This window comes from Sebastes fasciatus, chromosome 5 (genome assembly GCF_043250625.1).
Source record: "Sebastes fasciatus isolate fSebFas1 chromosome 5, fSebFas1.pri, whole genome shotgun sequence".
Classification (NCBI taxonomy): Eukaryota; Metazoa; Chordata; class Actinopteri; order Perciformes; family Sebastidae; genus Sebastes; species Sebastes fasciatus.
The window spans coordinates 33,055,825-33,083,803 of record NC_133799.1 but is presented as its reverse complement, the minus strand read 5'-3'; the positions used below and the strand labels follow the sequence as shown (position 1 = coordinate 33,083,803).

The 27,979-nt window shown below is 43.8% G+C and overlaps 3 protein-coding genes across 7 annotated transcripts in view; 2 read left to right on the top strand and 1 right to left on the bottom strand.

The window, feature by feature from the left end:
• Positions 1-75: 75 nt before the first annotated feature.
• Positions 76-8,143, top strand: commd2 (COMM domain containing 2). Its single transcript, XM_074636579.1, has 6 exons — positions 76-326; positions 4,475-4,552; positions 4,833-4,915; positions 6,450-6,524; positions 6,627-6,725; positions 7,651-8,143. Exons 1-6 carry the CDS (start codon positions 260-262, stop codon positions 7,846-7,848), a joined length of 600 nt encoding a protein of 199 aa, XP_074492680.1. The 5' UTR covers positions 76-259; the 3' UTR covers positions 7,849-8,143.
• A 186-nt stretch (positions 8,144-8,329) lies between these two features.
• LOC141768349 (scavenger receptor cysteine-rich type 1 protein M130-like) lies at positions 8,330-19,931 on the bottom strand. 4 transcript variants are annotated; one of them, XM_074636576.1, is made up of 14 exons: positions 19,774-19,918; positions 17,818-17,915; positions 17,460-17,561; positions 17,347-17,379; positions 16,963-17,247; positions 15,557-15,871; positions 15,179-15,463; positions 13,753-14,067; positions 13,375-13,659; positions 11,957-12,271; positions 11,579-11,863; positions 10,314-10,628; positions 9,930-10,220; positions 8,330-8,980 (listed from the first exon to the last, which is right to left on the bottom strand). In XM_074636576.1, the coding sequence occupies exons 2-14, from the start codon at positions 17,840-17,842 to the stop codon at positions 8,961-8,963; spliced, it is 2,871 nt and encodes a 956-aa protein (XP_074492677.1). In that variant the 5' UTR covers positions 17,843-17,915; positions 19,774-19,918; the 3' UTR covers positions 8,330-8,960. The 4 variants fall into 4 exon arrangements, with proteins under 4 accessions (XP_074492677.1, XP_074492676.1, XP_074492678.1 ...); XM_074636575.1 differs by lacking the exon at positions 17,818-17,915 and having other exon boundaries at positions 19,774-19,923; XM_074636577.1 differs by lacking the exons at positions 17,460-17,561; positions 17,818-17,915 and having other exon boundaries at positions 19,774-19,931.
• A 1,796-nt stretch (positions 19,932-21,727) lies between these two features.
• Positions 21,728-27,979, top strand: part of trappc8 (trafficking protein particle complex subunit 8) — a 28,312-nt gene continuing 22,060 nt past the window's right edge. The window contains exons 1-3 of one of the 2 annotated variants that reach the window (XM_074636573.1): positions 21,728-22,026; positions 24,305-24,514; positions 27,094-27,177. In XM_074636573.1, coding sequence (XP_074492674.1) covers positions 21,870-22,026; positions 24,305-24,514; positions 27,094-27,177 — 451 coding nt within the window. In that variant the 5' untranslated portion in view covers positions 21,728-21,869. The remainder of the gene's footprint in view (positions 22,027-24,304; positions 24,515-27,093; positions 27,178-27,979) is intronic. The other variant, XM_074636574.1, reaches the window with a different exon arrangement.

The following is a 27,979-nucleotide window of genomic DNA, read 5'->3' as shown; positions in this document are numbered from 1 at the left end:
GGGCCCCGCGTCATCAACGCGTCATATCTTCGGGGTACAACACATGCGCAGTAGAACCTGGTCTGTACCGGCTGAAATTGAGCCAATAGCAACGCGCAGCTCCAGTTACACTGCGCAGGTGTCAGACCCCGAGACCCGGGACCCTGTCTGGTCCCAGCCTTCTGCTATAGGCCTGGTTCAGGGTTCTGTTGCCGACTGTTCCGGACTGACTGTTGTTCAGGACTCCGCCGGTTGTTCGGGGCTCTGCCGGTTCTTCAGGATGCTGCTGGTTCTGTCTGAGGACCATAAAGAGCACCTCTCCTTCCTGCCGAAGGTTGATGCAGCAGGTCAGTAGCTGGTCTTGGATCAGTAACCGTGACAACGTGTTGGCTGCTGTAACAGTTAACGGCTGACTGTCAGCTGACTGTACACCTCTGCATGCTAACATGCTATGTTAACACCAACATACTAACATACTACATACTAGTGGGGGGGCATTTAGTGTACGTTACGCGGGAGAGACCCGGATGATTAGCAGGACTCTGATCTGAGACGTGAGTTTACTGTTTTTACTGTTTTTACTGCTATTTAAAGGTCTTATTAATAACATTTTTATGTAAACGAATAATTTTTAGACAATAATACATCCACAGAATAAAAGTATGACTTTTTCCTCAAAAAGAAATAATGATTGTGAATGAATCATTATAATATGTTTGATGGGTTCAAAATGAATGTTTGGTTCCCATTTCTAACAAGCCAATAGTATACTGATGTTGGTATCACGTGGTGTCTCACGTGATGACCAATCCAAGTCCATTTCCTCTCCCTGATCTGGGTATCGATGAGTTCTTGGCTGTATTCGAAACCGCATACTGCATACTACTCAGGAGCGCAGTATGCAGTATGCAGTACATACTGCATACTGCGTTCCTGAGTAGTATGCAGTATGTGAAAGTTATGGTACGTGTCCACAGGTGCGTTTTTTATCGCGAGGCGACGCGACGCTTCCCAACATTGGACGCTTGGTGGGCTGCCCTAGAAACAAGGCACTCGGCTCCTGATTGGACGAACGCTTTCCCGCTGTTGGCTGCTGCTTCAAACCGGAACCAGTATGGAGGCTCGTTTGGAAACTTTCTTCTCTTATTTCACGAAAATAGTTCACCGAAATGTGTTTCTGAAAACATTTGAGGCGAGAAATAAGCCATGCAGTTGCTGAATATGTCTTTATTTTGGATCGACAACGTTTATTTTAAAAGATCTTCGGGAGTTTCGAGAGGCGGCGAGTCGCGTCGGACGCCCGTGATTTGCATAAAGTAGCCAGGACTTCAACTTTATGCAAATGAGGAGCGGGCTTCCTGCACGCCTAGTCTCTCGAATCGCGACGCCACGCTACCGGAATGCATTGCGCGGCTGCTTGCATAGACAATGAATGGGGAGCGTGGAAAGCACGGAGCCTGTGGACACGTACCATTAAAGTGATGTATTTAGCAGTATGCTAGACGAGGCCTAAGCCTTCAAACCAGCTCTTAAAGCACAGGACAAAAAAACTAACTTGTACCACTATTACAATATTATCAAAAAATACAACTTTGATTTTGTTGTTTATGTTGTGCTTGTTTACTTTATAAGATACTGCAGGTTTAAACTATTTATTCTGACAGCTCATAAAGAAGTCCGACAAACAGGATCATCAACGAGGAGAGACGGGAAATATAAAACATTCATCCACAACGTTTACTTTACTCAAACTGCTTTTTCAGTTACAGCAAAAGGACTGATCTCCCTCCAGATATTAGAGAAATGTTAAAAAAGTGTCATGTTGTCTCAGCAGGAATCTCTCTGCCCCGTCAGAAGCTGCTCTTTCCCTCTCCTCTTCTCTCTCCTCTCCTCTTCTCTCTCCTCTTCCTCTCCTCTCATCTTCTCTCGCCACTCTGCTGCTCTGCAGCCGCTCTGTGAGCGTCACTGGCCGGCTCTCCAGCGAGCTACGCCCGCGGGTGATTGTGGAGCTTTTTAACTCGAAAAAAGGCAAATAAACACAGGTTCCTGTTAAGTTATAATGGACATCTGTGTTGTGATATTTAAACAAACTATCCGTCAACAAGGAAATCAAAGCCTCTCGTCTACAGACCGGTCTCTAGAGAGCTCCAGCAGCTCATAGCGGTCTCTGAGCGTGACTACCCGGCTTGCTGGCAGCGACCCGGGCAGGCGCTCGCTGGCTGTCACGGTATTCTGTGGAGCTTCTAAACTCCGACAACGGTGGAACAAATGTTCGATTCGCCATCTAACTTCGTAAAACTGCCGATATTAATAATCTACACAGTTGATTTCTCGCCTCAAAAACTTTCAGAAGTGAATTTAGTGTTGAAATGGCTACAGAAAACGTAAAAAAAGAGCAGCTTTTGGCTGCTGTTTTTATACCCGTAGCCTGTGCTGTTCCGCCGCTTTGCATTGTGGGATACAGTAGGCGAGATAGACTGGTCCGATGCATACTGGAGAATTTTTCCAAATCAGTACGTCATCCGGGTATTTCTGGCATACTGTAGATTTTGCTTTTGTTCGCATACTGCATACTACATACTACATTTTGGCCAAATCAGTACGTACTACTAGTATAGTATGCGGTTTCGAAAACAGCCCCTGTCTTGTTGCTTCCCATAGTCTGATGATGTTGCTGATGGTGTTTGGCCAGGTTATGTGTAGGATCTGTCTTAGGCATCTGTTGATAAAGGACTGGATTTGTTTGAGAGATGTTTTTGTTGTTCGCCATGTTTCTGAGCCATACAAGAGCACCGGACACTGTAATAGTCCTTATTTAAATCATTAGGTCCTAAAAGTTGTAAAATACACTAATAGCTGAATCCAGAGTTATTTCCCTTCATTCGTTCATGTGAATGAGACCCAGACCGAGGCTGGAGCGAAGGCTGGGTGGCGGGCTTAAAGCTGAAGTAGGCGAGATTGGAGCAAATATGATTAAAAAAGTTATTTTTATACAACGGTTGCTATATCGTGACAGTAGTACATGAAACAGGTAACCTGAAAAAAATCATGTTCCTCTGTGTCCTCCGGTGTCCTCTGGTTCTCCTAACGGCATCTGCAAGATTTCACAGACCGGAGGAAAACAAGCAGTAAGAGCTGATCTGAGGTCTGCTGTCCAGCTGCCGTCTATGAGAGCCGGCTGTCAATCACTCGCCAACTCCGACCAAACGGTCAAACTAGGCAGCGCTGATCAAATATGAATCAATATTCTGTTACGTTAATGCCTATTTCTATCCTCAAATGTTTTCAGAATCATCTTGTAGTGCACGGTTTAGCTGTAAAATGAGAGTTTGTGAGTTTGGCCGTCATTGTGAAATCTGTTGAAGGAACGACAAATTCTGGTCACATGACCGGAGCACAGCCAATAGGAACGTTCTCTCTCTGAAATGACATGTGATTGGTCAAAGTCTCCCATCACAGGCTAGATTTACAAAAGCCTGAAAGCAGAGCCATGAGGAGGAGCAGAAGTCTAGTTATCTCTCAGAACACTTGAATTACAATATGCTGAAAGGTTGTTATGGAACTTTTGCCCAATGATGCCAAAAATATACTGCCTACTGCCACTTTAAAGGAAATGCTACTGCCCAGCTGTAGGTTGGTCCGGTGGCGAGCCAAACAGGAACATGTGTCGGCCGGTCCAGATTTTCTTCTCGAATGTTTGCTGTTTTCACTCAGGTTGTTTTGTGCGTGAATTGAAAATGTGCATAGAACAGGTGGATGGAAATGCCCCGACCTAATAACACTATCATAATCATCACATCAGTCATAGGAAGTCAGTCAGATGTGATTATATTATTATATTATTATTAATAGTGATGAGAGAAGGAGCATGAGACCAACTACAGCCGTCTCTGTGGACACTGAGGGGAGGCCTGCTCTCTGTCCTGCCATAAGGGGGACGTCAGGCTAACTCACAACTACCACATTATAGTTATCATTTATAGTACACAGTAGTGGAAGAAAGATTCAGATACATGACCTAAGTAAAAGTAGGTAAACTACTCTTATTTATTATGTGACTTTATGTACAGTATGTTTCTTAGTTGTCAGTTAGCACCGCTCAGTGATTTACTGCTGTTATGTGCCACTGTTATGACATAGTTATTTTAAATTTTCTTCATTGTTACGTCCCTTGTGCAATCCATGGAAGTGTAATATTAAACTGAGACGGTCAGAGACATTGGACACTGTGTGATACTCTCTACACTACCAGTCAAACCAGTTGGAGTAGCAAAGCAGCCCTCTGCATGTGGCTGACACCAAAGGAACATTTGTTCTTGATAATGGCGGTGACCCGTCTCTGGTTGAAGGTCCACGTACGTCTCTTGTTTGTCAGGTGCTGTTTCTGTGTGAATCATTGGATCATTGCATAAATACCAGAAGAGTCTCTCACTTCTATATATATATAATCCTGTATTAAACTGAGCATATGTGTCCACGTGTCTTTTGTCCTCAGTGGTTGGAGAGTTTGGTCGCATCGCGCTGGAGTTCTTAAGGAGAGGAACCAGTCCCAAGATCTATGAGGGAGCAGCCAGTAAGAACACAGCTTTCATTACATCCTCCTTACCAAGCAGCTGATTGGTCCACTCCGACTGCTGCTAACAGCACTAGTCCACACTGTGGTGTTGGTGGACTCATATTAATCTGGTTTGATTTATGTGTTGACTAACCAATACATCCCATGATTATAGGGGTGGTTTAAGTTCATTATTATTAGTCGTTAGTATTCATTAGGACATGCTACCTACTTGCAGCATGAACTGTACCACCTGCCAGGATGTCAGAGTAAAAGCATAATGAGCCTCTGCTTGCAGGGAAGCTGTGTGTTCCTGTGGAAATGGTGCAGCATGGAGTGGAAGGCCTGATGTTCCTGATGACCGAGAGCTCCAAACACATGGTGACTCACACACACTGGGACACTTCTCTCTGTGTTTGACATGGCAGAGGTTCATAAAGATTGTTTGACATTGTCTACACTACTCTGACGGTCCTCTCCACAGATCAGGTTCATTGTCCACATGCAGCTGCCATTGCATGTGCCATGGTGCTAACGCTAGCTAACGTTAACGCTAGCAGCCAGAATCCAGAAACAAACCTCTATGGTTCATTGTCCGTTTGATAATCTAAACAGAGAAGATGTTTTCTTGCTTCTGGCTTGCTTCTTCCTAAAATGAGCAGTGGTGAAACTCAGCCTGCTATATTCTCTTATATCTACAGTGACCATACAGTGACCATATTTTCAAACCCCCAAACCGGGACACTTAAAGGGACTGTTTGTAACTTTTTAAGCGTATAAATGTACCGGGTTGGGACACATGTGCGCTGGCATATGCGCGCTCGCGTGTGGCCGGAGCCTCTGCTCCTCTGCCTGCTTGCCTTCACTCAGACACTGCGCGCGTTCTCGCGTACTCACTCCACCTCTAGACGTGAACGCGCGCGCACTCCACACTGCAGGAGAGTTAGTAGCTCTGAGAATATCTAGTGAATGTACAGTGGACGTTTGTGCAGAAATAACTGCTGCAGCTCCTCCAGACCAACAGAGGTTTCCCGTGTCTTGTGAAGTGACTGAGCTCCGCAGCGAGAAACATTATCGTCTCGTTACCGACCGGGTGCCGATGTCTCCCTGCTCTCTCCGGCCGCGGGCGGAGGCGATAACGTTACTATCTGTGGAGCCCCGCTGCCTCAGCCTGCGCTGAGGCAGGAAAAGCCAACACTAGGATCAGCATTGATTCATGGAGAGACCTTCGTCTGGTCAGCTAACATTACTGCCAAGCAGGTGAAATATAGAGTAATATTGTGGTTTTAGCTGACGTGTGTCGCCTCACTGTTTTGAGCGATGCTCGTTCAGGTATATTTAGAGCGAGCAAGCGCGAGCAACAGGACGCTGACTTTCGTTGACTTAACAGCCACAGGTGTCGCTGTTAACAAGCATTTCTGAAAGTTACAAATAGTCCCTTTAAGTGTACCGCACGGGCACGCACTAATATGCACGCACCATAGGCGTTTTCATCAGTTAACACCCGTTAACAGCGGGTTACTGTCGTTAACAGTGGGTTACTGTCGTTACTGCCGTTAACAGCGGGTTACTGCCGTTACTGCCGTTAACAGCGGGTTACTGTCGTTACTGTCGTAAACGGCGGGTAACTGACAGTAACCCGCCGTTAACAGCGGGTTACCGTCGTTAACAGCGGGTTACTGCCGTTAACAGCGACCACACTGCTCTCTAAATTCTAACCACATTGAACACTTCTTCCATAAACACTCTCTTAACTTGCATTACACCCAAGAAATGATTCTGTTTGATAACCTACACATGACTTATTGTACATTATACATACATCCAAATATTGAGTCATCTTTTCTCTGTGTGTGTGTGTGTGTGTGTGTGTGTGTGTGTGTGTGTGTGTGTGTGTGTGTGTGCGTGCGCGTAGATCTCTGAAGTGGATTTCCTGGACTCAGTGTTGGTTTTGGGCTTCGGTGAAGAGCTTAACCAGATCCTCTTACAGGTGACTTTGACTGTGTTTTATTGATCTGAGGTGATTTGCAGTGTACTCTTTGAGTGACAGTTCCCTGCTCTCCAGCTGAGTGTGTGTGGGTTTATGTTGCAGCTCTACCTGCAACACCACAGTCAGATCCGCAGCATCCTGAGCCAGCTACCCTCCAACTTGCCTGCCTATCACAACCTGGAATGGAGACTGGATGTACAGGTGTGTGTGTGTATATAGATTACTGTTAAACTGCTGTGGATTCAAGTGGAAAATGTGCTAAATATGTTTTTTATATTCAGCTATGTGCAATCTTTTTATGTGTGATTGTGTTTGTTCATCAAAGTTACTGTGAGGAACTTTTAACTGGTGACGAAACCGTCTCAGTTTAATCCTGATGCCTCTATATGGCCTGTACCTAGTAAACGAGACCACCAGAGAGAAGACTGTCTGTTTCTATATAGTTATTCTTAATGCTCGTCATCGGTGCCACCGGGGTCAGATTCCGTTGAAATCAGGCGAAATCACGCAGGTTGACCAGAAACTCCTTCAGCTCAGACTCCAGCGGGGCCTCCGGCAGCGACCTGCAGTCGGAGCTCCAGCGGGAGGTGGAGAGCTCCGCACCCGGGAGCAGCGGCTCTTCCTTCGGCCAGGAGCAGAGCTTCACCTCGCTGCTCCACCGGGAGCCGACACCACGCTGCTGGAGGCCCAGGCCGTACTGGGCCCGCTGGAGGGAAGGGAGGCACGGGAGAACCAGAACCAGGACTGAGCGGGGCAGACTGTCAGACTCTGCTGCAGTAAAATGAGAGGTTTTCTAATGGGACTCTGGTGCTCGGAAACACTACCGCTTTTGTCCACAGGGACCGCCAAAACCAACACAAAATGATAGTTCCTCATAGTAATTTTAAACTGATCAATTATCGAATCACTTTCCGCCATCAGAACTTGCGAGCCTGCAGGTATGAAATTAGGAAAGGAGGAAGTCAGGGTACACTACAAACTGAAAAAATATGTGTGCTCATATATGTTGTGTTTTTGGCACTTGGAGCTGTAAAGGTTCTGTTTACCAATGTTCAGATTTGAACTTCTTCTTCTATATGTTTCTCCGTCACTTCTTATTGTGGTTTCCCCCACTCCTTCCTGCCAGTTGGCGAGTCGTCCAGTCCGTCAGCTGGTCATTCCCACGCTGACGATGCGTCTGCTCCTGACGGGCCACAGTGACCACAGCAAGAAGGTTCTCCAGACAGACCCCAGTACCCTCCTGCACCTCATCTCCACACTGGAGGCCGCTCTGGCCGCCATGAAAACCAGTCACGCTCGCCGCATATTTCGCAACATCAAGTAACCCCCCCCCCCCCCCCCCAGATAACTTTCTGTGTAACATGTGCCTTCTACCACCTGCGAAACATCACATGACTGCCTTCATACCTGGACACATGAAGCCGGGTCTCTAAGTTCTGCAGCGCAGTGTTGATCCGATCCTGAATGGTAAACTAGGCTTTTGCCCACCTGACTGGCAAAAGGTCGTCGCATTATTACCCTAGTTGAGTCACAATATGTGCCAGATGGTATTGACTGTATTGTATATAATGTTTCTACTGTGCTGCTGATATTGTATTAAAGTGAAAGACAAAATGAAACGCCATCCTTGTGGTTTGTCAAAGCATTTACTGTTTACAAGAGACAAACGGTCAACCCCATCAGCATGACTGTTGAAATAAGTCAACACATGCTACCAAATGAATATTGTTGCTGACCATGTCCATCCCTTTATGACCACTGATGGCTACTTCCAGCAGAACAACGCACCATGTCACAAGCTCAAATCATCTCAAACTGGTTTATTGAACATGACAATGAGTTCATTGTACTCCCAGTCTGTCACCAGATCTCAATCCAATAGAACAGCTTTGGGATGTGGAGGAACAGGAGAGTCACATCGTGGATGTGCTAGCAACTGTGTGATGCCATCATGTCAATATGGACCAGCATCCCTGAGGTTGAATGTACTGTATGCCACAAAGAATTAAAGGGGACATATCATGCTCTTTTTTCCGTTCACGTACTTGTATTTTGGGTGTCTACTAGAACATGTTTACATGCTTTAATGTCTGTCCTGTCTGTCTGAATATACCTGTATTCATATATATATATATATATATATATATATACAGTATAGTGTGTATATGTATGTATGTTATATATTATGTATGTTTATATTTGTATATATGTATATACTGTACTGTATGTAAAGGTATGTATATACAGTATATATATGTATTAGGGATGTGGCGATTCACTCAGCTCACGATACACGATATTGGGTTCTTGATCTATATACGATATTATAACAATAATTTTAATAAAACTTGAATGATGAAAATATATGACTGAAAAAGTAGCCATTTATTCAAAAGACACAAAATCCTCCTGTCCTCTGTCCTCCATCAGTCAGTATCAGTCCTTCCTCCTGTCCTCTATTATGAAATAAGAAAATTCCATAAGTACAAAATAAAGTAAAATTCTCATTAAATACGAAAATTCCTTAAGTACAAAATTAAGTCAAATTCTTAAGAAATAAAAAAAATCCTTAAGTACAAAATTAAGTAAAATCCAACTCCTCTCTCCTCGCGTCTCTACCTCGCCTCCTCAGCTCGCATCTTTCATGGGCGGGACTAAGACGCGAGGCGAGGAAAGGAATCGAGGATGTACAAACTGGGAAATGGGAAAGGCCTACAGACAGACAGGTGCATAGAGAACATAGAGACCAATGTCATGTGTCCAGCTCGGAGGAGGGCTCGTTGTGATTAAAACGAGGCTGTAGCTCGTTGACTACCTTACTACGGTTAGAAAGAGCCCTTGTTGGTGTTTTAACTATGTTTCTCTTATGAGTTATTGATCCGGGAAGTTTGAAACTGTGAATATCTTTCACGCTTAACCGAACTATCCAAGTTAGCAAAGGCTTCTGCTAACACTGTTCAGATGCTCTGTTGGGCTGATATCCAATGGGAAGCCTTAATGAGCAACGTCATGACAACAATTCTGACTAGTTATAATGAGGTTTGAGATATCTGTAACTGTAATTTAGGATAGTCAGAACTGAATTCCAGATATCTCTAACTGTCGTTTTGACTCGTCACAACGACGTTATACGTAGATATCTGGTAAAAAAAATTCTGACTAGTCACAATGTAAATACGACTAGCCAAAATGTAGTTGTAGGTATCTCTGATGTTAATTCTGGATAGTCAAGCTGAGCTATTAAATGTTAAAACGGCTTGCTATACACTTCTCTACACTTTACGATGTCATTGTCCTAGATGACTTTACAGTTCAGTCCAATGGAAACCACCGATTGTCACTGTGACGGAGGAAGGGACATACTGGAAACATTACTGTCATAGATGATGTCACTGATGGGCTTACCTGAGCAGGTGAGATCCAGGATGTAGAGAGAGGAATCTGATGTTGCACAGTCCCTCAGAGAAGATCCAGACTGAACACAGTCAGACCTGATCCACCACACAGATCTAAGTGAGGACTCATTTCTCCGTCCTACAGAAACAGCAGGGCCACAGTCCAAGTGTCTGCAGGCAACAGCTGCTTCCTTGAGGGTCCAGGCAGAGATACCGTCCCTCACTGGTCTCCAGTCTCCCTGATATTTCACCTCCAGTGTACCTGCACAACGACTATCTCCTCCCACCAACCTGACGGACTCTGAACAGAAACAAGAGAGTCGTCAGTAAAAGAATAAAGTGAGTTTCATTAGAACAGAAATGAACCAGATCAGAGCTGCAGCTCCTCTTCTACCTGAGCAGGTGAGTCCAACAGCTTTGCCAGGTGAGCAGCTGTTTCTATCTGAGTCTGAGCTTCTACAGTCCAGGAGAGCAGACTCATTTCCGCCACACTGGAACTCTTTGGTCCACATTGGATCCTCCACTTCTCCATAGAGCGCCCCCTGGAGGACTGAAGGAGCCCCACAGTCAAGCTCCCTACAGACCACCTCTGCATCCTGCTGGTCGAAGTCAGCTTCACACACTGAGGACCACCCCTGGTTAGACTGGTTAGACTTCACCTCCAGTCTGCCTGAGCACAGATTAATCCCATTCACCAGCCTGACAGAGTCTGGAGAGATGATAGGAGATAAAATAGAGAGAGATAAAAGACACCAGACGCTAAATAAAAAGATGTCATGAAGCAACAATTCAGTGATTCAAACTGGACTCAGAACAGTTCCAACATGAGTTCATCATCAGGACACATCTTTTCACTGCTCATTGACAGTGACAGACTGGAGAAGTTTAGAACGGTTCATGCCATCGATTAGCTAAGTTAGCTCAAAACACAAATATCGAAAGCCAAAAGATCAAAAACATTTTTATTCAGACTGGGAGAAGGATCATCCTTTTGTTGCCTCATACTCTAACTGTCTGTCTTATCTACAATGTGAGCATGGCTTTACCAAAGAAGGTCAATTTGGAGCGGCATTACAAAACGGTGCACTAATAGTTTGACGCCAAATAAAGAAGCGTCAGGTGAAGGCTCAAGAGGGATATAGCCACCTGAAAGAGTGTATTATATACAGATTCCCGTTAGGGAGGGACAGGACCAATACATATTGAATTCGATTTGCAGGGTCTCTGTGGCGGCGGATACATGTTAGATCAATATTTGGGTTGACTCTGGGCTATCACCTGTTCCAGTGTGCCCTTTGGATCATTTTGCACTGAATCAACCTGTGCCTGGCACAAATAGAAGAGTGGTGGACCTTACCAGGATAGCCTCCCAGGTCAAATCATCTTTGCCCTCACCTATTTCCTGAGACCAGGCTGTTCTTAACTTATCAGTTATAGCCTTTAAGGGTCAGACTCATGAAGAAGGTCAATAGGAGAGGCAGAGGGATGGATGGGAAACAGAATAATAATATTGGTGCATTCGGCAGCTGATTTACTGAGGCCGATACTCATCAAACTCCATCATGGCTGCTGGAGACAGTCTGCTGCCATTCTAGCTGGTGCCTGTGTGTGTCAACCTGGGTACATTATTATCATAGATGATGTCACTGATGGGTTTACCTGAGCAGGTGAGATCCAGGATGCAATCAGAGGAAGCTGATGTTGCACAGTCCCTCAGAGAAGATCCAGACTGAACACAGTCAGACCTGATCCCCCACACAGATCTGTATGAGGACTCTATTCTCTCTCCTACAGAAACAGCAGAGCCACAGTCCAGCTCTCTGCAGGCAACAGCTGCTTCCTTCAGAGTTGAGTAATAGCCACTCACTGGTCTCCAGTCTCCCTGATGTTTCACCTCCAGTGTTCCTGCGCAGCGACTGTTTCCTCCCACCAACCTGACGGACTCTGAACAGAAACAAGAGAGTCACCAGTAAAAGAATAAAGTGAGTTTCATTAGAACAGAAATGAACCAGATCAGAGCTGCAGCTCCTCTTCTACCTGAGCAGGTGAGTCCTACAGCTTTGCCAGGTGAGCAGATGTTTCTATCTGAGTCTGAGCTTCTACAGTCCAGGAGAGCAGACTCATTGCCTCCACAGTGGAACTCTTTGGTCCACATTGGATCCTCCACTTCTCCATAGAGCGCCCCCTGGAGGACTGAAGGAGCCCCACAGCCAAGCTCCCTACAGACCACCTCTGCATCCTGCTGGTCAAAGTCAGCTTCACACACTGAGGACCACCCCTGGTTAGACTGGTTAGGCTTCACCTCCAGTCTGCCTGAGCACAGACTAGTCCCATTCACCAGCCTGACAGAGTCTGGAGAGATGATAGGAGACAAAATAGAGAGAGAGACAGAGCATGGAGACATGCTAAAGAAGAGCTCCTGATTTACCACAAAACATTTGGATTGTTAAGAGAGAGAAAAACGTCTTGAACAAGAGAAATACAATTATAAAGATACATATTTTTTCTACCTATTTTTTCATCTCTGAAGCGGAATTACAACACAGTTAAAACTAAACTACATCACCTATTGGCAAACACAAACAAAGGCACAGAGCAGAATGCAGCGCTGTCTGGCTCTAAACCAACAGTACACCACAGCAGACTATTTGAGCATGGTTACTGATCTACATTTAAGAAGAACCTTGAAAAAAGGCCAGACTGAGTGAGTACTAAGAGCTGTGAGCTGGTAGCAGTCTGCCATAAACTGAGGGACAGGGACAGGGACAGGGACAGGGACAGGGACAGGGACAGGGACAGGGACAGGGACATAAACTGAGGGACAGGGACAGCTGTCTGCACCTTGTTGTTGTTTGTTTGTTTGTTAGTTTGCTTTGTTTCCTGTTGATATCGTTGTTCCAACAACTTTTGACTTACGGAGCGTTATGATTTCTATTTTATTTTACTGATGTTAATGAAATGTAATTAATGTACATTTTTCATCATTTGAATATGCTTTGGCAATATATACAGTGTTGCAAGAAAAGATGACGGTCAATATGTGTAGCGCGCTGACCGTCGGGTGGCGGTGTGTCTCGCCTCTCCAGTGGAGCTTTTGCTGAGGGGCTGTAGGGGTCTACCCAGCACCGCTGCGCCGCACACATCGGCTGTGACCGCTCCGTCCTCCTTGCGGCGATTAGCTCATTAACGTTATTGTCATTGTCCCCTCATAGTATTTGGGTTTATATTTGAAATATTGCCAAATAGGCGCATTTGCTTTTCACTTCGACACCAATATATCTACAGATATATATCTTGGTGCATTCAGCACCTGATTTACGGAGGCAGCAGATCAACAGACTCCATCATGGCTGCTGGAGACAGTCTGCTGTGATTCTAGCTGATGCCTGTGTGTGTCAACCTGGGAAGATTATTGTCATAGATGATGTCATCGATGATGCCACTGATGGGTTTACCTGAGCAGGTGAGATCCAGGATGTAATCAGAGGAAGCTGATGTTGCACAGTCCCTCAGAGAAGATCCAGACTGAACACAGTCAGACATGATCCTCCACACAGATCTGTATGAGGACTCTATTCTCTCTCCTACAGAAACAGCAGAGCCACAGTCCAGCTCTCTGCAGGCAACAGCTGCTTCCTTCAGGGTCCAGTAATAGTCACCCACTGGTCTCCAGTCTCCCTGATGTTTCACCTCCAGTGTTCCTGCGCAGCGACTGTTTCCTCCCACCAACCTGACGGACTCTGAACAGAAACAAGAGAGTCACCAGTAAAAGAATAAAGTGAGTTTCATTAGAACAGAAATGAACCAGATCAGAGCTGCAGCTCCTCTTCTACCTGAGCAGGTGAGTCCAACAGCTTTGCCAGGTGAGCAGATGTTTCTATCTGAGTCTGAGCTTCTACAGTCCAGGAGAGCAGACTCATTGCCTCCACAGTGGAACTCTTTGGTCCACATTGGATCCTCCACTTCTCCATAGAGCGCCCCCTGGAGGACTGAAGGAGCCCCACAGCCAAGCTCCCTACAGACCACCTCTGCATCCTGCTGGTCAAAGTCAGCTTCACACACTGAGGACCACCACTGGTTAGACTGGTTAGGCTTCACCTCCAGTCTGCCTGAGCACAGACTAGTCCCATTCACCAGCCTGACAGAGTCTGGAGAGATGATAGGAGACAAAATAGAGAGAGAGAAAGAGCATGGAGACATGCTAAAGAAGAGCTCCTGATTTACCACAAAACATTTGGATTGTTAAGAGAGAGAAAAACGTCTTGAACAAGAGAAATACAATTATAAAGATACATATTTTTTCTACCTATTTTTTCATCTCTGAAGCGGAATTACAACACAGTTAAAACTAAACTACATCACCTATTGGCAAACACAAACAAAGGCACAGAGCAGAATGCAGCGCTGTCTGGCTCTAAACCAACAGTACACCACAGCAGACTATTTGAGCATGGTTACTGATCTACATTTAAGAAGAACCTTGAAAAAAGGCCAGACTGAGTGAGCACTAAGAGCTGTGAGCTGGTAGCAGTCTGCCATAAACTGAGGGACAGGGACAGGGACAGGGACAGGGACAGGGACAGGGACAGGGACAGGGACAGGGACAGGGACATAAACTGAGGGACAGGGACAGCTGTCTGCACCTTGTTGTTGTTTGATTGTTTGTTAGTTTGCTTTGTTTCCTGTTGATATCATTGTTCCAACAACTTTTGACTTGTGGAGCGTTATGATTTCTATTTTATTTTACTGATGTTAATGAAATGTAATTAATGTACATTTTTCATCATTTGAATATGCTTTGGCAATATATACAGTGTTGCAAGAAAAGATGACGGTTAATATGTGTAGCGCGCTGACCGTCGGGTGGCGGTGTGTCTCGCCTCTCCAGTGGAGCTTTTGCTGAGGGGCTGTAGGGGTCTACCCGGCGCCGCTGCGCCGCACACATCGGCTGTGACCGCTCCGTCCTCCTTGCGGCGATTAGCTCATTAACGTTATTGTCATTGTCCCCTCATAGTATTTGGGTTTATATTTGAAATATTGCCAAATAGGTGCGTTTGCTTTTTTCACTTCGACACCAATATATCTACAGATATATATCTTGGTGCATTCAGCACCTGATTTATGGAGGCATCAGATCAACAGACTCCATCATGGCTGCTGGAGACAGTCTGCTGTGATTCTAGCTGATGCCTGTGTGTGTCAACCTGGGAAGATTATTGTCATAGATGATGTCATCGATGATGTCACTGATGGGTTTACCTGAGCAGGTGAGATCCAGGATGTATCGAGAGGAAGCTGATGTTGCACAGTCCCTCAGAGAAGATCCAGACTGAACACAGTCAGACCTGATCATCCACACAGATCTGTATGAGGACTCTATTCTCTCTCCTACAGAAACAGCAGAGCCACAGTCCAGCTCTCTGCAGGCAACAGCTGCTTCCTTCAGAGTTGAGTAATAGCCACTCACTGGTCTCCAGTCTCCCTGATGTTTCACCTCTAGTGTTCCTGCACAGCGACTGTCTCCTCCCACCAACCTGACGGACTCTGAACAGAAACAAGAGAGTCACCAGTAAAAGAATAAAGTGAGTTTCATTAGAACAGAAATGAACCAGATCAGAGCTGCAGCTCCTCTTCTACCTGAGCAGGTGAGTCCTACAGCTTTGCCAGGTGAGCAGGTGTTTCTATCTGAGCCAGAGCTTCTACAGTCCAGGAGAGCAGACTCATTGCCTCCACAGTGGAACTCTTTGGTCCACATTGGATCCTCCACTTCTCCATAGAGCGCCCCCTGGAGGACTGAAGGAGCCCCACAGCCAAGCTCCCTACAGACCACCTCTGCATCCTGCTGGTCAAAGTCAGCTTCACACACTGAGGACCACCCCTGGTTAGACTGGTTAGGCTTCACCTCCAGTCTGCCTGAGCACAGACTAGTCCCATTCACCAGCCTGACAGAGTCTGGAGAGATGATAGGAGACAAAATAGAGAGAGAGACAGAGCATGGAGACATGCTAAAGAAGAGCTCCTGATTTACCACAAAACATTTGGATTGTTAAGAGAGAGAAAAACGTCTTGAACAAGAGAAATACAATTATAAAGATACATATTTTTTCTACCTATTTTTTCATCTCTGAAGCGGAATTACAACACAGTTAAAACTAAACTACATCACCTATTGGCAAACACAAACAAAGGCACAGAGCAGAATGCAGCGCTGTCTGGCTCTAAACCAACAGTACACCACAGCAGACTATTTGAGCATGGTTACTGATCTACATTTAAGAAGAACCTTGAAAAAAGGCCAGACTGAGTGAGTACTAAGAGCTGTGAGCTGGTAGCAGTCTGCCATAAACTGAGGGACAGGGACAGGGACAGGGACAGGGACAGGGACAGGGACAGGGACATAAACTGAGGGACAGGGACAGCTGTCTGCACCTTGTTGTTGTTTGATTGTTTGTTAGTTTGTCTGCTGTAGTCTGTTGATATCGTTGTTCCAACAACTTTTGACTTGTGGAGCGTTATGATTTCTATTTTATTTTACTGATGTTAATGAAATGTAATTAATGTACATTTTTCATAATTTGAATATGCTTTGGCAATATATACAGTGTTGCAAGAAAAGATGACGGTCAATATGTGTAGCGCGCTGACCGTCGGGTGGCGGTGTGTCTCGCCTCTCCAGTGGAGCTTTTGCTGAGGGGCTGTAGGGGTCTACCCAGCACCGCTGCGCCGCACACACCGGCTGTGACCGCTCCGTCCTCCCTGCGGCGATTAGCTCATTAACCTTATTGTCATTGTCCCCTCATAGTATTTGGGTTTAAATCTGAAATATTGCCAAATAGGTGCGTTTGCTTTTTTCACTTCGACACCAATATATCTACAGATTAATATCTTGGTGCATTCAGCACCTGATTTACGGAGGCAGCAGATCAACAGACTCCTGCCAGAGACAGTCTGCTGTGATTCTAGCTGATGCCTGTGTGTGTGTGTCAACCTGGGAAGATTATTGTCATGGATGATGTCATCGATGATGTCACTGATGGGCTTACCTGAGCAGGTGAGATCCAGGATGGCGGAAGAAGTATCTGATGTTGCACACTTCCTCAGAGCAGATCTAGAATGAACACAGTTAGACATGATCCACCACACAGATCTGTATGAGGACTCCTCTTTCTGTTTGACAGAAACAGCAGAGCCACAGTCTAACTGTCTGCAGGCAACAGCTGCGTCCTTCAGGGTCCAGTAACTGCCACTCACTGGTCTCCAGTCTCCCTGATGTTTCACCTCCAGTGTTCCTGCACAGCTACCGTCTCCTCCCACCAACCTGACGGACTCTGAACAGAAACAAGAGAGTCACCAGTAAAAGAAGTTAATTTAAGAAAAGATGAAACTGAGACTTGACTTTATTTATTTTTGTCTCTTTTTTTATTTACCTGTTGAGGCGTGGTTTTCTTCAGCCTGGAGTCCTGTAAAAATACACAAATATTTATTGTTTTAAGTTCATTTTTGGAGATGCGACGTAGCCGCTGGCGGGGTGCCTTGATACCGGCCCGGCCGTCAGTCAGGTGATACAGGTGCGTCGTGCGTCGTGCGTCGTGCGTCGTGCGTCGTGCGTCGTGCGTCGTGCGTCTCGTTGAGTGTTCACAGTCTGCAAATTTAATCGTTCATTTAGTCGGCAGTATGCAGAACAATATGGGTGTGAATCGTTCAGTATTTCAAGAGTGGATTCAAAATAGATATTTATAATCGATTCTCAATTCAGTACATAGCGGTGCTAATTTCAGGATCCACTCCGGATGGGCGGTGTGGTAAATTATGTCTAAAAGCAGAATAAAGTGTGTATAAGATTATGGAGTTTATGGAGTCTCTTTTCTGATATGATAGTACTAGTTTTTAATAATGACCTAATAATTGATTGAATCCCACCATATCGAAGGACAGACCGCTGATCCAGGAACCGGAGGCAGTGACGTTAACGTATTTAACAGTTTTTCACCAAAATCTTTGGGAAAATGAAAAAAAAATTAACTTTAGCTTAACATTACTCCTCGTAGATCATAAACGTTTGAATATAAAACGACTGGTTGAGAAATGTAGACGTTATAGTGCTTTTTATCCAGAAAAACAGCAGCTCCCCCGTTCACTTGTATAGGGTCCAGGATACGGGTACGATCCAGGATTCAATGTGGCGTCTATGTATATTTGTCTATGTACTGTATGTCTATGTATACATGCCTATGTATATATGTCTATGTATACATGTCTATGTATACATGTCTATGTATATATGCCTATGTATATACACTATGTCTATGTATACATGTCTATGGATATATGGATATATGTATATGTACAGTATATATGTCTATGTATATACTGTATGTCTATGTCTACATGTCTATGTACATACTGTATGTCTATGTATACATGTCTTTGTATGTATATACTGTATGTCTATGTCTACATGTCTATGTATATACTGTATGTCTATGTCTACATGTCTATGTATATACTGTATGTCTATGTAGATATGTCTATGGTCTCTCCCGTTTTTTCTTCCCTCCTCTCTCCTATTCTCTCTCCTATTCTCTCTCCTCTTCCCTCTCCTCTTCTCTCTCCTCTTCTGTCTCCTCTTCTCTCCTCCTCTCTCTCCTCTTCTCTCCTCTTCTCTCTCCTCTTCTCTCCTCTTCTCTCTCCTCTTCTCTCTCCTCTTCCATCTCCTCTTCCATCTCCTCTTCCCTCTCCTCTTCCCTCTCCTCTTCTCAGTACGATATCGGGTTATTTTTGGCATACTGTAGATTAGCTTTTGTTCACATTCTACATGCTACATTTTGGCCAAATCAGTACGTAATACTAGTATAGTATGAGGTTGTACTACTAGTATAATATGTGGGTTAGAATACAGCCTTGGTGTGTGTGTGTGTGATCAGTTTGTTCTCTGATTTAAAGATCAATATAAATGTGTGAATAATACAGTTTTTCTCGATTGTTTACACACATTTTCTGAAAGCATGCCTCATACTCTCAGAACTCTACACACAAATCAAAAAACACACACACAATGGGCAAAACCCCTCAATTCTCCTGCAAAATGAAACTTTACATTCAAAACAATGTTATTTCTTCTCAAAATGGTATTTTGTTTTCAAATGACACACACAAACCATCATATGAATAGACATTTATAAGAACCAGTTGAACACTGATGTGCTCAATGTAAAACACTATGATGAATGGAAAACACTTATTCTCCATTCATCATAATGACTTAGGCCTTTTTTTTGTTCAGTGTTACACTTACTACAGACAGTACATACATAAGTGTACAGAAGAATTTACTGTATACAGTTACAGTAAAAAAAACTAAAAAAAAAACTATGCTGCATCCTCTCTTCTGTTTCGGTCTGGCCACAGCACCTCATCTACATCACAGGCAATGTTTTCCCTGACCAAGCAGCGGGGGAAATATCGCTTAGCATGTCGAATCCAGCCATGAAAAGCATCAACTGATTGCTAATTGTTACACTGTGTGACAGGTGTTTGACCATGTGATGAGTCAGTGTGCATAGTAGGGCAATTGACTTTAGAATTTTGAATGACAGTGTGTTCCTTGTGAAAACGAGATTTTCTTCATGAAAATTGTGCCAAATGCAGAGAATTGTATGTAGTGTTTTGAAAAAAGTGTGTTTTAGAACTGCAATTTGAGTGTAAAGCAGGAATTGTGCTTGTAATTTAGCAGAATTGGTTCAGGGGGTTGGTGCATGAGTTACATGTTGTGGTCATTGTGTGTCAAGTACCAGTATTTCTGTGTAAACAATTGAGAAAAACTGTAACACATCATGTTTAAAGCAGAGTCCTACCTGAGCTCCACAGCAGCAGCAGCAGCACCAACAGTTGATCCATGACATCCAGGTAGACTGTCTGTCTGCTCTGTGTGTGCTGTCCTCACTGGATCGCTGCGTACTGGAAGAGCTGCAGCTTTACTCATCATTTATTTGACTTTAGTGTTATTTACACTCCTCTGAACTGCATGTCTGTGAAACTGATAATTTCACAATAGTCCATGAGCCTGACCCCCAAAATTTGGCCGTCGTGCCACTTTGGAGGGACTTTGTCACATGGGGATTTTTTTTAAAGGTCTATGTCCCTAGTGTTGGAAAATGTATGATAGCATTGCAGCAGTGGTAGCTTTCTATGTGCTATCACTCCTTTTTTCATCCCTCCATCATTAAAGTTTTTCCATCTTTTTTCGCCATTTTACACATAGATCCAGTATAAAAGAGGGTAACCAACACACAATATCATGAAGTCAGATATCAATATGTAAAGCTTAGACCATAATCTATCCATCGGTCACATTGTCATGACACTGAGGACAAGAGAATTTGACTTTTGACCTCTAATGCTGTAATTGGGCAAATTCTGAATGCCACTCCAAATGCCCTTATAACTAGCTCCATATTGATCTGATGTGCACATGGATAGTTCCAGCATAAAGAGCACAAAAAGAGCTTTAAAATGATATATTACACGAATAACAACAATATAAACATTTCTTATCAGAACAATTGTATCTGTATATATGTCTATGGTATTGGGTATGACACATGCGCGGTGTAAGTGAAGCTGCGGCCGTGCGTCGCGATTGGTTCATTTTCGGCGAGTGCAGACCAGATTTTACTGCGCATGTGTTGTACCCCAAAGATATGACGCAAACTCAGCCTCCTTCCATAGGCCTTGCAGAGCAGCAGGAAGAGGCTGCAGCTTCAGCCCCGGAGTCCGTATGTGCGTAATAATAATAATAACAACAATAATAATAATAATAATAATAATAATAATAATAATAATAATAATAATAATACATTTTATTTATGGGCGCCTTTTCAAAACACTCACGGTCACCTTACGTAGAACCTATTATGCCTTGATATCGCGATTCAGTTTTGCCTCGACGATGCATATCGTCACGTTTTTATATCACGATATTTCGTGGCACGATATTTTGTCACACCCTTAATATGTATATATATACAGTATATATATATATATATATACTGTATATATATAGCCAAATCAGAATGGCTATATATATATATATGTACGTATATATATATACATACAGTATGTATGTATGTTATGTATTATGTATGTATGTGTATGTTTATATAGGTCTAATGTACGACGGAGTATTAGGGCCACATTGAGGGAAAAAGAATCGGAGATTTCGAGAATAAAGTCATAATATTACAAGAATAAGGTCAGAAGTTTACGAGAAAAAAGTCATAATATAATGAGAATAAAGTCATTACATTATAAAGTAGTAATTTTACGTGTTATTTTCTTTTTTTTCGTAAAGTTATGTCTTTATTCTCGTAATGTTACGACTTTTTTCTCGTAATATTATGACTTTATTCTGGAAATCTCAGAAATCTCAATCTCATCACATTTGCTCTTTGGCCCTCACTGCATTAGACTTATATACTATATACTTAGACTATAAACTGTGTTACCTTCATCACAATGCTACAATGTTTTGTGGCTCCAGACAGATTTTTATATATTTTTTTTTGCCTAAAATGGCTCTTTTGACAGTAAAGGTTGTTGACCCCTGAGTTAAGGCAAACAACGTATATTGCCTCTACGATATACAGTATATATATATATATTTATATAGTCTCGCGAGAGTTTTTTTTACAGATCGCGGATCAGATTTCGCGATTTTCGAGTTCCCTTCTAGACCCACTCAGAGTTCTGTTGCTGTTGCCGTGGAGAGGAACAGGAAGTGGTCGTCAGGCCTCATCAGCTGACCGGCTCAGCTCTAACAGGAAGTCTGCTGGTGAAGTCAACATGGCTGCCGTCTGCTAGTAGAGGAGGAGCAGAGCTCTAGAGATGAGATAGTCTCCAGGACAGTTGACTCGGTTCCGTGTGTTTAGCTGGTGTCGCCGCTGGTTCCGACATGGCCCAGTGTGTTCAGTCCGTGCAGGAGTTCGTCCAGGACTCGTTCGTCCCCATGGTAGCCGTGTTGTGTAGTGAAGAAGCGGAGACGGTGACTCGCAAGAACAACCTGAGCTTCGCGGAGCTGCTGCGGCCTTTCTGCAGACTGACGTCCGAAGGTGAGACGACTATCCGGGCTGTCAGCACCACACACAGCGGTGCTGACGGAGCTGTAGAGAGATAGCTTTAACATCTTCAGCCTGCCTGGTTCACGTTAGCTCAGCGCTAACAGACGGCTAACAGACTAGCTAGCAGGCTGGACTGTGTTAGCAGATGAAGTCCAGGCTGACATCTGAGAGGGCCGACTGACACCTGACCATTGAGCCACTGACAGCGGAGAAAGGAGACATCTCAGACAGACAGCTAACCACTCTGTTGTTCTGCTGTTTCTACTATCAACACATAGCTCATTGGCTTACAGGCTTTAGTTCAGTCCACACATGAAGACTAGCTCCATACAGACAAGATGACTAACCGACGATGAGCTGCACAATAACACAATCTGATCAGAACAATTCATTCACTACACAGTACATGTTGTTCTGTTTGGCAGGGTGGTTTATTAAAATGCTATATTGGCTCTGTGTTTATGGTTTAAAGGAATACTTCACCCCCCAAAATGATCATTCATATATCAGTTGCTCATCCTGTGTTAGGGATGTCACGATACCAGAAATCTAGTAGTCGATAACAATACCAGTGAATTTCCACGATTCTCGATACCCATTCGATACCACAGTAAAAAACAACAACAACAACAACAATAAATCCCCTGTACTGTAATTTAACACAGTCTTTTATTAAAAACATTTGAACATTACAAATAACAGAGGCATGTAGCCTTTAAGTAATAAATAATTGACCCATGTTGTTCTTTTTGGCGTATCAGCGGCGTGCTATCAATCGATAGTCAGACGATGGACACTGCATACTGACCGTGAACGCATCTGGTCCGTCAGCTCAGAGTAGTAGGAGTAGGAGGCAGAGGATTTATTGTGGAAGCGAAAAGCAAACGCACCTATTTGGCAATATTTCACGTTTAATCTCAATGCCATAAGGGAACCATAATGTTAATGAGGTAATCGCCACGAGGCGTATGGAGCTGTCACAGCCGGTGTGCACGGAGCAGCGGCGCCAGGTAGACCCCCGCTGCAAAAGCGCTACCGGAGAGGCCAGACACACCGCCACCCGACAGTAAAGATCAGAGTCAGCGCTCTGCACATATTGACCGTCATCTTTTCTTGTAAAATGTCTGGTGTAATCGGTAACACCGGTGTTGTCACAAGTTTATTAACTGGTGGGAAAATTTTCCTCACTGTCACATCCCTACCAACGACCATTACAGACATCGTACGGTACCTTCGGTACTGTAGAATAAGAGTACCGTCACGTTTTTCAAATTTTGGCATCAACTTGGTAAAGAAGTATCGGTTCTCGTGACATCCCTACCCTGTGTTACCTTGAACTCTTGAAGAAAACCTAGTTTTTCTGTCATGCCTCCATAGGGAACGGAGAATCAAAAACCAGAGAGAGTCTGGATAAATTGAAGTAAATGGGGGGCTGCGTTTCACATCAGCAAAACTATATCAAAATATCTGTTTACAAACTCTCACCCAGCTGGTGCAGAATAATCTAGGTCTCATTTATCCAGGTCGTACGCTCACTGCACTCTAAAACCTGACTATTTAAAACACTTCTACATGAACGGTACTTGCACGGACGGGTAGCTAAATTACGATTTGTGTTATGGCGAAGACATGATCCTCCCTACTTTTCCTCTGATTGGCTAGCACTCATTGCCTTTGTGGGTTGGATTGCTTACGTAAGGGATTGTTGAGAAAGAATCTCCTTCAGGGCGATAGAGCATCGCCCTGAAGGAGATTCCTCACAACAATGACCGACTCGCTGTACATTATCCCGCTTATGACACGGCTACCAAACACCGCCAGAGTCCGACATCAGAGCTGCGCCCATAGCAACGGTTTACTATACATAGCAACGGTGTGTTATAAAGAAATTACAGACCGCAGAACGCCGTGATTGACCAATCAGAATCCAGTATTTAACACAGCCGTGTAATAAATAGGTTTAAGGCATGGTCACATGCCACACTCCTCCCAGCAACGAGGTGAAAAATAAATTGCTTCCAGTTGCGAAGCAAATTTGCATCTTTGCATTCTAAATGCAGTTGAACTTTAGTGAACTTTATCAGCTGAATATCGACTTGGCTGCATTCGCACATGTGTGACTGTGCCCTTAGGCATGAGGAGTGAGATTGGTTATCAGTGGCAGAGTTGGGCGGGTCATGCCTTCGCTGTAGTAGGATGTAGTGAAAAACAAAACATTGCAAACATTGCCGACAGCAAAGATTAAATGTCCTGTCTTCGTCTTCTCTAGGACACATCCGGGACCCCAATAACCAGGTGCAGGTTGTGAAAAACCTGCGCATCTGTGTCAACAATGTGGTGACGAGCCCAAACACAGCATCTGCTACGTTCAGCCCCGCCCAGCGCCGACTGCTCAATGAAGTGGTCTTATCCTGCCAGCCACAAGAGGGTGCTGCTAACAGCGTGATCACAGCAGGAGACTACGACCTCAACTTTAGTGGTAAGGACTATAGCTGGAATCATACAGAATTTTTAACATTAATGCCGATCTCAATAAAGCGAGAACGATATATCACAATAACTTTTTAACAAAAACTCATGATGCCTGGTTCAGACTACACTATTTTTTTCTGTTACGATGTGTCAGGTTACGCAATTTATAGTCATAAATTCTTGCCAAGACTCGGCCGAGAGACGTGACAGACTGCACGTTGGTCCCCAACCGCTGATGTATTTTAACCGTATTGTGAATAAACTGTCATCAGGAAGGGGGTGCTTTAATCTTCTTCCAGCTTCATTTGTTAACTCATCCGCAGAGCGTTTTTAACAGCAGGGCATCGCGATACCTTTCTAGTATCGGTATACCGTGCAACACTACTTCAAAGAGAACTTGAGGTAAAATGCAATGATGTGGGAACCAGAGGGTGGGCGCTACGCTTCCGCAACGACCGTCGGCGTCATCAGCCGTAACTGCCGTAAGAGAGCAGTGCACAGCGGCTGCCGTGAGCTAGCCAGCGAAGCACGCTCACATGCACTATCATGCACTAAAAGAACAGAGAAGCTCTTATTCCAACACACACAGAGAGAGATAGACTTCATTCTCTGCTCAGGTAGACATTACTCGTCTATATCTTTACATAGACAATAGTTGATGATGATATATTAATACTGATATCATTGACTCAGTACCACCACAGGGTATTTTACAAGCCAGACTGTTGGAACACGTCATGGAACACGTGGAAGGCAAAAAAACTTCGAACACGCTAGTCTTTCCGTCGCGATGCCCTACGTCTGCTGGGTCGGGCTATATTTGGGCTGATAACGTGTAATCTGAACCTGGCATTACGTTTAGTTATTGAAGAGTCATACACTATACTATTATATAGTTATTTTTTGTTCTTCGGTTATTACTACTGATTCATTTATGTGGAGGCAGCATTTTACTGACAGAGTTGGTTTTAAGAATTTAATATTCTGTTGGGCAGTGCAGTCTATAAGAGTGTATCATATTTTATCAGTTCATCATTTCTTTTGTATGTAAAAGCTTAATCCGTTAAGTTGAAGCCAAAGTATACCCACCTACCAAAACCCTACTAAATCACTAGTACCAATAGCTAACAACCACTGACTATTTAATTTTCATGTATTAAAGGTCCCATATCGAGCTCATTTTCAGGTTCATACTTGTATTTTGGGTTTCTACTAAAACATGTTTACATGCTTTAATGTTTAAAAAAAACTTTATTTTCCTCGTACAGTTTGTCCAAATATACCTGTATTTACCCTCTGTCTGAAACGCCCCGTTTTAGTACAATGCAACGGAATTGCGTTGCTAGGCAACAGCTTAGGTCCATGTTTACTTCCTGTTAGCTGGATGTCACTGACATCCACTGCGACAGGAAATAAACTGGGACCCATTTAGAATGTTTACATTTAAAACTGTGAAATGGTCTAAATATTGTAGATTTGTGACATCACAAATGGACAGAAATCCTAACGGCTTGTTTCAAATGCAGAGTTTCTGAATACGGGCTGTGTGTATTTCTCCATATATTGAGCGTTTTGATAGTTTCACAGTATTTATATAGCACTTAAACCTACTTAAAAATATAAAAGACATGACAATCTCACTTTTTACAATATGGGACCTTTTAATGTTTCCAGTTTATTCACAAGAGTAAACTCCACTGCAGAAACAAAAGTACAATGAGAGGAGGGAGGGGGGATGGGGAGTGTCTGAGTCAGCGTTCAATCTCATTTACATGTCTCAATGTGTACAGTGCTTATCTGCTGGCCTAATTATTCCTCTGACATTAACAGTTGTTGTTAATCAGTCCGCTACCCTCTGAAGGGAACATGGGATGGGGAAAGTTCAGAGTTCAGTAGATGGATGGAGGTAGGTACAAAACTAGATGTGTGCCCTTCTGGTTCTGAGGGGCAGGGACCTATATCGGCGTCCGGAGGTCATGAGGTTGTAGTAGGTATTGAGGGGTGTGTGTGTGGTGTCTTCAGCTATTTGTGAGGTCATCTTTACTGTATGTTTCTTATGGATGATGCTAAGTGACTCCTGTTCCCGCCCGATGATATTACTGCTGATCTTAACAATCCTGGTGAAGGGGGTTCAGGTTGATAGCACGATTAATTAATAACATTATCTCTATCTATCTCTAATAGTTAAGCCTATTAGCAACATTTTCTCTCTATCTCTCTAATAATTTAGCCTATTACAAAACATTTTCTCCATTTCTCGAATAGTTTAGTCTATTAGCAACATTTTCTCTCCATCTCTCGAATAGCCTGTTAGTCTCTCTAATAGTTTAGCCTATTAGCTACGCAGTAAGATGACATTTTGGATGTGTAACTTTAGTCTACTACTCTGAGGTGATTGGTGTCTTTTCTTTGTTCTTACCTCCAGCTAACACTGTGATGAAATCGTGACTATGAAAGGGTCTACATTGTTTCTCCTCCCTGTTTTGTTCCTTGATCATCTGTAAATTCTCATTTTGAATGAAAAGACCTTGAAAGGAAATGGGATGTTGCTAACATTAGCCCCGGCTGTCTGCTTCCACCTATCAGATCACTCTCTTAAAGCTAGCACGCCCTGGTACAGTGCCTGGAGAGAAACACTGTTGGAAGTCAGCACCTCCAAGCACTACACAGGTATCACTATCTCCTGGCTGATGTGTGGATAGCTATAGTCCTCTCAGCTCAGCCACATCGGCCATGCTTCTCTCCCTCTAGTTTCCAGTAGTTGCACTGTCTCTCTGCTTTTTGTTACAATGTGGTGGTTGCTTTTCTTGTTATGTATTGAGATTGCCAGAAATATGAAGTGATAACTGGTTATTATTGACCTGGGGCCAGATGTATAAAAACAACACAAAAGCCATACGCATACACCTTTTCTCACACATGAAGTGGTATTTTATAAAGGAGGAATGGGTCACCTCACACAGACTTCAGACCACGATATAAACAGCCACAACCGTGCACAACGGTAGCGTATAATGACTCATGTCACACAGTCAGTGAACATGCACTTGTTCTTTGCCGTTCTTCTTGCCGACAGGTCTAATAAGTGGTGGAGCAGGCACAAGTATTGATATGCAAACTGATGTTTAAGGGTGTTTTCTATATCCATTCATAGCTAACTGTGGGAGTGGAAATGAGGCTCAGTGAGCGCTCAGCTCCACAATGACTGAGATTTATAACCAGGTGTATGTGCCACTTTATAAATCTGAAGAAAAGAATGCTTATGCATATTTTATCTACTGCAGTCTCTAATACTGCATTTGCATATGGTTAGGGTGTCTGTCCTGTACTGCACACTCATCATCAGAGGCTGTGATGAGTGGGATTCTGTGTGTCAAAACTGGCAGTGTGCTTTGAACAAATATTTGGCATATTCTGCCAGGCTTGAGATTTTGTAGATCCTGTAGGGATCGGAGAGCAGAGTTATAGAGCT

Coding starts and splice junctions, on each gene's coding strand:
- commd2 (XM_074636579.1), top strand. CDS start 260: ATGCTGCTGGTTCTGTCTGAGGACCATAAAGAGCACCTCTCCTTCCTG. Junction 327..4,474: donor GCCGAAGGTTGATGCAGCAG/GTCAGTAGCTGG, acceptor TTTTGTCCTCAG/TGGTTGGAGAGTTTGGTCGC. Junction 4,916..6,449: donor CCGAGAGCTCCAAACACATG/GTGACTCACACA, acceptor GCGTGCGCGTAG/ATCTCTGAAGTGGATTTCCT.
- LOC141768349 (XM_074636575.1), bottom strand. CDS start 19,816: ATGGATCAACTGTTGGTGCTGCTGCTGCTGCTGTGGAGCTCAG. Junction 15,464..15,556: donor TGTAGGACTCACCTGCTCAG/GTAGAAGAGGAG, acceptor GTTTCTGTTCAG/AGTCCGTCAGGTTGGTGGGA. Junction 11,864..11,956: donor TGTAGGACTCACCTGCTCAG/GTAGAAGAGGAG, acceptor GTTTCTGTTCAG/AGTCCGTCAGGTTGGTGGGA.